Source organism: Opisthorchis viverrini (genome assembly GCF_000715545.1).
Source record: "Opisthorchis viverrini unplaced genomic scaffold opera_v5_49, whole genome shotgun sequence".
NCBI classification, from domain to species: domain Eukaryota; kingdom Metazoa; phylum Platyhelminthes; class Trematoda; order Opisthorchiida; family Opisthorchiidae; genus Opisthorchis; species Opisthorchis viverrini.
Window position 1 is genome coordinate 810,110 of NW_008751705.1, and position 9,999 is coordinate 820,108.

The window sequence follows — 9,999 nt, forward strand, 5'->3', positions numbered from 1 at the left end:
TTTCAAATTGAGAGGAAGAGGTAGATTTCCAAATAAACCCCCAAATGACCAACAGAATAACAAGAACTAAAATCCTATTGGTCAAAATCGCCGATGTCTGTAAACGTTGGTTGAATATCTGAAGCCTACATTCATGGAACTCGTGAAGTGGGGACAAGAAGCGCGAGAGGTAGGAGTGGAAATAACATGATGTGATCGTTGGTACTTCACCGATCGAGTCAGAGCAAGCGCACAAAAAGAGTAGTTAGTGTTGGAGAGGGAACAAACGTGGTTCTCAGCCACGTCGCCTGTGTTTTCGCTGGCCGTTTAAAGCTGATTAACAATTAGCGAACATACAATGAAAGTCAGCAGATGAAGCAAGTTTATTGTCTGGAGCTGACGTAGCTACTTGATTTTGTTTGAAAGCTAAGCCTTTGATGATGCATTCCGTACTTATCACAGAATGGACCAAAACAGATAATGATCGAGCATACCATGCGGGTGTGATCTGGGCTTGAATTACTACCAGCTCATGACTCTTCTCGTGAACGACATTCCAGAATACGGTAGTTTTCATGACCCAAAATTGTCCATTCTAGTGTACCAAGATGATGCTGGCACAGAAGCACTCCAGGTCAAGCCTGGGCTAACAAACATACGCCATGTGGATGTGCCTTGGGTTGGACCCATAAGTTATGCTAGACCACACTAGAACCGACATGAACGCCATCTCGGGTCCCCCGCCAGACTATTCTCATCCGATGACGGTGTGAGGGGACTCGCTAATTTTCACTGGAAATTTCGCCCTGTAAGTGTAGCTAATCTATGCTGAAATGCTGAGGAGCACTGCAGAGCCCTTTCACCTCTAGTAAGTATCATCAGAGGTGCAAACCCTGGGAGTTTCGAACCTGCCACCTTCTGGTCAGTGTTTTGCCACGTGTGGTTGGTCGGTATTGTGGGGCATTTCCAAAGAGAGGGCACAAAGCACCACTCATCGTTCAATAAAGTGGTCTCTTAATGACTAGCTGCTTGAGGAGAGGCTTCTCAGTAATAAGTTTACTCATATATTTGTAATGTACTACTCATAAGGTTGCTGAAAATCCATCAGCAACCTTATGAGTAGTACATTACACATATATACATGTATCGCGATATTTCAAATATCGTAGCGACTGAAACATGAGGCGGCCTGGTGCAGCACATTCAGTTGCCTGAGAACATCATAAACGAGAGATTCAGCTGGGTTCCAGGTGAGTCTCTCGAAAGAACCAAATTAGTTTGCAGACGAGGGTATATTCGCTAAGTTTACTCATCTTGTGAAATTGTTTTGTTTCTGAACTGTTTATTGTTTCTTGTTGATATGAAGAGACTTGGCCCCTTTTGCCTTGCTCCTTATGCCGAGACGTTGGACATGAACCATTGTACAGATCAAACTGACCACCATCTTACACTCGATAGCCACTTGTCTTTCATGGGTGCATCTGACGATTGGTGCGAGGACAGTGTCCCCGAAGATTGTTTATCTTTTACTTGTCCCGGGCCCAGAATCAGTTCAGAATGAAAAAAATTCACCTTAACTAAACTTTTCTTGTTTAAATATGTATTTGAAAAATCGTGAATAATTTTACGATACGTGGTGAGTAACAACTCCGTGAGGTAGCGATGACTACCAAACTATGGGCTGAGAGGTTTACAAGCGAGAAATGAAAAGCAGTATCACCACAAGGACCTACTAGTTCTGTTATCAAAACTTTGTCGTGATTTTACAGAAACACATGTTTCAACAATACGTGGTGAACTCCTTGGAAAGCGTACCGAAACAAAAAGGATCAAACTCTCTTGGGAAATAGAATAGACCAATTAGCTAACTTCGGCTAACAGCTAGAGAACTAATTCTAGAGGAACACTGCAACCAAACAGAGTGGATGGGTTTAGATGGAAGATGTGTGACACGAGGGTTCATTTTTTCAGAGAATCAGGTGCTTCAGAATTTGCTCGGCGACTTACAGTCTTACGATGCAGTTTTGAAGGGGCCAGAGAGCTCACTAGCAGTGTTTGCTCTCCTTTACAGTGTGTTGTTTGCCTATTCAGCGAACTCTTTGTGTATTTGTCTTCCTTAGTCTGCTTCCAAGTTAAGAACCGCACATATTGGACCAAAGTGAGACCTTTAATCTTGTAGCAGTCTTGAAGAACTGTACACTGCACATCTTTACTGAGCACACCTATTTTCATCACTGTGTTAGTCTTTCTTAAACAATGATCAAATGGGGCAGGCTGGCAGCTTTTTTTAAAGGAAATTTAGAGGTTAATCCACAAATTTGTTTCTCTTCACTCAAATGAGTGGCTTCCCCCGGGAAGCGCTCACTCTCCTCCTGCCCCACGAAATGATCACTAGATGGACGGACAAATGACACGCCCAAAAGGGATCAAATGTTTTGGCAAACTTTTGTCTTACCACCCCTGACAAAAATCAGCTCGCTCGAAACTCAAGAAACGCATGTTAATTTATTTTGGTTTAGCCACAGCCAGTCTGGGTCATCTAATTCGAAGTTTAATTCATCTAAAAACTTGGAATCTTTGTACAAGTAAGAGAGGCTTGTTGATGCATACTTTAATGGACTTGGGATATGGGTTCAACAGACCATCTGGGCAGTAGTTCAGCACGTGATTTAGCTGTATCACTCGGTGACAATTCACCTGCTTAGGTATAGAATCATCTGTGATGACCTGATTTGTTTTTGACAGTCTTATGTGAAGTTTGATCTGATTGGTGTTGCAACATGGTTTGAAACGTCTACGGACAATCATCTTCCTACCGGCAGAGGATCATTATGTCTCATACGAATTACCGTCAACTGAACATGAAGCCGTGAGATTGGATTGGACCGATGGCCTTTCGTAACTGTATGGTTATAACGTGGAACGTTCTTTCTTCCTTACTGGGACAGACGAGGTGAGTCACGTGACCTTTCAGTTGAGATTTACACCCAGATTTACAGACTGTTACTTGGGGACTCAAGTTTGCGCAGAGTGCTCGATTCTGTTCTGCATATCTGCTGGATCCTGGTGTATATGCGTTTGGCCGGGCGATCCGACAAAAATAATCGAAACATATACGGCTAAGTCCAAGCTCAGAGCTTGGTGAGCAGCAGGCACTCTGGGTGGTAGATGACTACTCAGATAAAATAGTCTGACTAAGCAATGGTAGACCAGTGCTTCAGACCAGTCTTAGCTGGTTCTAAACAAGTATTCCGTCTTACTGGAATTCATTAGATGGCCCTTTTGGACCCTTGATAGGGTCCAAAAGCCGTTTGTCTGCATAAAAACATCAACGAGCACTGATTAGCCAGAAAGCGGTAAAGAACAAAAGGGCGACAGAGATGTTGGGAAGAGTCAGAGCACCCTTTTGCACTTTCAACTGCAAGCGTTCCATACAGACCAATCAAACTTTTGATAGCACACACCTGTCACTAGTGAAGGTTGGCTGAACAACTTCAAAGGCCGTTTAGGCCTGAATCCGCATTGACGAGTCACTAGAAGTCATATTAAGTTGAACTTGTTCCAAGGAGCGCCTTGAAGAGACTCACCTACGATCGACTTATCTTCAGCGAACTGTTGGTTTCCTTTACTGTGATTAGAGGAACTCCATTGTAATCCATTGCAATTGTAAAATAGTTTGGGTAGAAACTACTCAACCCAGTGTTTGACCGACCAGACTTGTAATTTTTAAGGGTCTTCATTAACAGGAGAATTCAGATGTAACGACCATATAGGGTCATAAAGGAAACTACTCACAAGGTTGCTAACAACTATTCGGCAGATGACGACCGGTTTCGCCCTTCTTGGGGCGCATCAGGTAGACGCGGTCTCCGAGTTTCCGTCAACCTTATGTTCTACTTGGACCCAAATTTCACTGTTCTCGAGAAATAAACTCATTTGCAAATCAATTTGGTTTTCACGAAAGATTCAACTGAATCTCTCGTTTGTGATACTCTACAACTAAATGTGCTGCATACAGGCCGCCTCAAGTTTCAGTTAGCACGATATTCGTGGTATCGCACTATATTTTCATGAAGGAAACTACTCACAAGGTTACTGAAAACCAAACTGATCTGCAAATAAGTGTATTTCTCGAGAGCATATGGGGGCTTCGAGTACCGCGAGAACGCGCACTCCCTTTCGTATGCGTTCCAAAGATAAACTGTCTGAATCGATCTTTGTGCCAACTGCAGGACGCTTTAGCAGCCGAGTGAATCCGAGCTCTTTTAACAAAGGAATACACTTTGAGCAGCACAAGGTCGCCTGAAAGTTCACCCCCTATACTACTGAACTCATTGGTGTATGCCTGACCAACAGCCTGATATTTCTAACCGCATTTCGGTAGCAATTCTGCAGACTTTTACCATTCTCGTTCTGATTTCGTTGCGGGAACGCAAAACCTTTACGGAAGATGGACCCCAAAAAGGCACGACCCACTGCTTCGGAGACCAATACGCTTACCAATCTGCTTTCCTAGTGAAGGAAAGTGACCCATGCATGTGATTTTGGACCGGCACAATCAGGCTGTGCACATCATCTGTAGAGAGCAGTGAGCGAATCGCACCTCAGCCACGAAGTCTCACAAACTTGAACGCCCTGAGAAGTGAATCGACGAGAGATAGTGGCGCCTTACTTTAGTGTGTTGGACAACCCCAAGTGAAACAGAAAACTGGTACGCGTAACTATTCTACGTTGTGCAGTTCGGCGAAACGTCTTGCTTGTTTCACTCCAAGATCAAGCTCATTACTTTAGAAAACCAATGTTTGTTTTTTACCATTCATGATTGTCCGTGATTGCATGCAGAGTATCGAGGTTACCTGCCGACTCACAGGGGTGGTAACCTTTAAGCAGTTATTCTAAAGTGCAGTTCGACGTGAGTCGCTCTCGTAATCGTAACCCCGATTGTTTCCGACGGATACTCAGGCACCAAGAACAGGTGTCCGAATCTGTAATTTCGTTACCCAACGTCCCGAACTGTTTTCAGACGAGAGATGGACAAAGAGAAAGGCCAATGACTGATAACCACTACAACTGAAATGTTGATGTTTTAGTAGACCCGCGATACAACAGTGCCCCCCCTGAGCATTGTGCTGCGTTCGCTGCCAGAATTGATCGTCAAGATGCAAAGAAAAAAGGGCTGGCAGCTATGTGAACTGCGGTTCAGCTCCGAGCATCTTTCNAACCTTTTGAAGTACTGTGAGTTTGTGTGGAACCTCGTGCGCGAATTCCGTACCAAAATCCTGCTCTGCCGGGTTCGATAGCGGAACCACGCATAAGCATATATGACATTAGTTTCCGTCAACGTAATGCACATAGACCCTAAAAATATGGGCTTCAAAGTTCGTTAATATTACTAATTTATATAGTTTCAGAAGTTTGTTAACAAAAAATGAAAATGCACTGATTCGATGCTTTTGAGAGATTTTTGTAGTTAGAGTGGTAATGATTGAAGTGACGGTGAGACTGTAGAAATAGGGTGGCTTAGACTAGTTTGCAACTCATTGTGCATTCAGGTCCATCTAAAGGGACTCCCCTGAAATAAAGCTTAGGTGAGGTTATCTTCCTTGCTCACTGATTGGTGTCTGGGTACGTCTGTCGGGGAACATGGAATGGTTAACATATCCCACTGACCCTCTGGTCTACCCAGATCATATCGGTTCCCCCCAGTCAGTTGGGTGACATTGCTACTACACTGTATGCCCTTAAAGACGATTCGGTGAGGCTGACTTGCAATCGAACCAAATTGTTCTCTTGTGTGGAAAGTTCTCTCCCAACAGGTTCCTCTGAACACAGTCACTGAGTTCGCACAACCTTAATTTTTGCTGCCACGCGACAGAAAGCAATCAGAACATGAGCTGACTAACATTTACCGGACGGAGCTTACTTTATTTGACGTTAGAAACTTGCCCTTTACAAAACATTTTTTCACATAGGAAACAGCAGATAAGGAAACAGTAGTTGGTTCCGAAGGGTGTCCATTATAGGCACAATTCTATCAGCTGCGAAACCTTTACAAGTGGAGTAAAACTTTCCACACCAAAATATTACATTTTGTTGCGTATGTGCTCAAACCAAATACCGTCCTAATCTACATTCATATTTTGGCAGCTCACAAAATTTCATTGTTCACTGAAGCAACCATCCCTCTGGCTGAAAAGTCCTGTGCGATAACTTCCCAGCATTGCTGAGACCCCGGGATGCCTAAATAAGGCTTCAAAGTTTGGTCTGGTACTCTCAACCCAGTTGCCCGATTGCTTTAGCCCATCAGAGAAAAGTCATGACTTTCAAAAATTCAATTCCATTGTGCGAATACTGAGCGCCGTTCGAATGCGAATCACTTTGTATCTCGTGCGCTGATCATAGATGATGTTTGACTGGGACGGCTGGCAAGAATCACGAACTAGTGGCAATCGATTGTTTTTTTGGTCCATTTTTCACTTTATCTACGAAAATCGATTTGTTCAATGATTCAAAAATAATGCAGACAGTTACACAAAGTCATCTGTAGTATTGAAAGCAACCGAAGAATCAACTAAACCAAATTACGTGTTTGTAATTATAGATTGTAAGTATGGGACGCATTATTTTTGGTGAAAGACCAAGTGGAACGAGGTTACTGAGTTTAACATGATCTAAAGCGCGCCTTTGGAAAAGTGGGTACGGTTTTGATAAGCCCAGAATTTCCTTCACTGCTGTGTCCACATGAAACCGAAACTATCAGCATGGGAGGAACAGAAGTGCGATTTCTGGTGTTTCAAGGACGCGGTTTGACCTCCAGCGCTGCTTTTCGTCGTGGAGCCAGTGGAATCCATTTGGTTCCAGTGCCTCAGCGACTGATGCCACACGAAAGGAGTAATTACTGGTTGCTTGTGTGACTCCTGATCTGTTCGTCAAGTCCAGCAGTTTGCTTGCAAACGTCTCATCGCCATTTGTGCAAATATCAGCCACAAACTGATGATGCCTTCCCTTTTGTAAGCACACCAAACGTAGGAAGAACTGGTCTCGACCCTAGCTTATTGAAGCTCGTCAGCGGTGCTTGGGTTAGAATTCCAAACACTGGACATGCGAGGCAAGCGTTTCATCGCCATTTGTGGAAACATCATCCATAAACTGACGATGCCTTCCCTTTTTGTAAGCACATCAAACGTAGGAAGAACTGGACTCGACCCTAGCTTACTGAAGCTCGTCAGCGGTGCTGGGGTTAGAATTCCAAACACTGGACATGCGAGGCAAGCGTGTACTATTACTCCCCCAGCACACGTTGGAAGCAGTGAATTTCCAAGTTTGAGCAGGCAAACGTTCTCTCGCTTGAGCGGCCTAGTAACTATGACGATCGGTCAAGCGGTCAACTCCCCAGTCAATCAGCTTAAAAACCACAAGAAAAAGTTGTCAGAACTAGTACGCAATATGCATGAGTAGTTGGTTTCATAATCGTGAAGACCTGGTCAGAAAGGCAGTGTAACTAGTTACAACTATGTTAACTTCATGTCATCAATAGGTATAAGTCTGACACTAATCAGTCCAGCGAAATTTGTTAACCAGTTCAATTATATTTGTGCATTCTCATACTTGAGTAAGGATAAATCGATCAAGATTTCTATCCATAGCAAGGACGTTAACTGTTATGATTGTGGCACCTCTAATTACTGTGATTATGGCACCTCCTAGGGTTTCACATCAACGCCCGACATTCTGTAAACGGGGTCATTGGCAAAAAACAGCTTCAGCAACCTTATCAGTGGTGCATTACTAATATACATGTATCGCGATATGTCGAATATCGTAGCGACTGAAACATGCATCGGCCTGGTGCAGCACATTCAGTTGCCTGGAAACATCAAAACCGAGAGATTCGGCTGGGTTGCAGGTGATTCTCTCGAAAAAGCAAATTAGTTTGCAAATGAGTGTATTTCGCCAATTTCGTGCAATTTGGTTTCACTTAGAACATAAGGTTGATGGAAACTCGGGGACTGCGCCTACCTGATGAGCCCCAGGAAGGGCGGAACCGATCGTGGGCTGTCGATGAATTTTCAGCGGGCTTATTTGTAGTGCATTACGGGGTGGTTAAACTTTTTGGTGAATTCTGCATCCACAATCTATATGTGAGTGTCACTTCACATATCAGGTAGTCATTACCAGTTCATAGGGCTTCCGACTGACTCACACGTGCAGTATTTATTCGTAGTACTCAAAAAAAATTCCTCTTGGAAGTAGTTAACATGTGACTGTCCAAAAAAGCACCTACCGCTGCGATTGGGTGATCGCGTGCGATTACCCCTCATATCTCGCTGATTTTAAACGCTTTGCATACTCTTCCGTCTTCGCACATTTTTTGGCTACAGTACCCATTCTCGGTTTATTTTATATTCTATTGTAGATTTATCGGAAAGTAGTTTGTTTCATCGCTGAGCCCTTCAGCCACGAGCGACTGATCAACAGTGTGCTTAGCTCGTACCTAGACAAGCAATAAAGTTATACCGAAGAGTGTAACTCATATGGAGTTTGACTTCATTGCTGTTTTACTCACTTCTCCCATGTTGCGTCAAAGACCGAATTTTCAAGGGGAGCTTGCAAAGCGCTTTGCTTGACCTGCGGAGCCTACATGCGGCGTTGCGCATGATTTCTACGGTCCAACCTAAGTCCGTTGCGTACGAACACGAATTTTGTGCGTGGGGCGCAGTAGTTCACCAATTCGAGCAATCTTGACAACAACTGACCTGTTTCCTGTATTGTTGGATCATCTGTTCCATGACGTGAACGATTTATGTGCTATTGCACTTCACATTGCGCTCCACTTTATTACGTTGGCTTGGCCACATGCTCCCTATGCCAGTCGACCGACTTCCTCAAAGGTTTTTTCTTACAGAACCATGCGAAGGGTGGAAGCGAGCCGCGGGAGGTCAAACACTGACTACGAAGCAAAGTGTGAAATTCATTACAAGAAGACTCATCTGCCCCTCCCTGGATTGGGATCCCGCGACGGGCCACATGAATGATTAGGGACATTGTCATACTTCCCTCACTCAAAAGTCCACCGACAAACCTGTATTTATGCACCAGTTTATCAGCTCCCGCCTTCAATGTGCAGCTACCAATCCTAACTCCAAAAATCATCGATAGACGGAACAATGGAAGCCCCAATCACTGTACGACAAGTACCTTACAGCTGACAAGGATGATGATAATGACACTGAGGTTTTTGCTTCGTCTGAGGAACTAACTTTGTCTGCAGGTGACTAGATGCCAAAAAGGCGAGTTTGCCATCCTGTGTTAGTTTCTGTTATGCTATGACGTTTGTACACAGAACACCCAAATACGATTATTCATTTATTTCTTTAAATTTCCCCTTCCGACATGAATTTATTTGGTTTTTTATGACAATCTGAGAAGATTTTGTAATGTTCAGTAAAAATTTCATCCAATAGGTGGAGGCAGGCTATGCTGAAAGTCAGAAACCTGTACCATAGAGCTGTTCCAACCTTGGTGGAAATCATCAGCAGTGCGGATCCCGCGAAACTCAGTGAGTTCGAATCCGGAGTGTTCCGGCCAGTGGCTGAGATGTTGACCATTTGGCGACGATCAGTAATCTCACTAAGTGGGGACGCTGTTGAACACCGTTCGTTATGTTGAACCATTTTTTAAAAAGGGATTATCTCTCTGAATTTGCATCTTACATGATCGCCCTTGTGGCTCAAGCAAACCTTGAAATATGTGGTAAACATCGTGATTTTTCGCTTGGCAAAGTTATGTACAGGCAGTGGGTTCTATTCTTATTCAGAAGGTATTTTGTGCATTTGCATCCATGATCAAATTTAAGAAATCAGTTCACAAAAACGGTGTTTTTTCCTCCTCCAAACATAGCGCGACCGACGGGGGTGCGGATTGATAGTCTTGTTTTCCTTACAAAACAGAGTTTCTTCACTTTATAGGTAACAGTTTACCCACACTTACGGATGGTTTTCACTAAAATACCTCTACGAT

The 9,999-nt window shown here is 43.7% G+C and overlaps 1 protein-coding gene across 1 annotated transcript; it reads right to left on the reverse strand.

Annotated features, from left to right (window-relative positions):
• Nucleotides 1–1,106: 1,106 nt before the first annotated feature.
• On the reverse strand, nt 1,107–8,554 carry T265_03427 (hypothetical protein; the record flags this gene model as incomplete). The annotated part of the gene is made up of 3 exons (XM_009167911.1): nt 1,107–1,190; nt 7,777–7,893; nt 8,546–8,554. 3 exons carry the CDS (start codon nt 8,552–8,554, stop codon nt 1,107–1,109), a joined length of 210 nt encoding a protein of 69 aa, XP_009166175.1.
• Between the last annotated feature and the right edge of the window lie 1,445 nt (nt 8,555–9,999).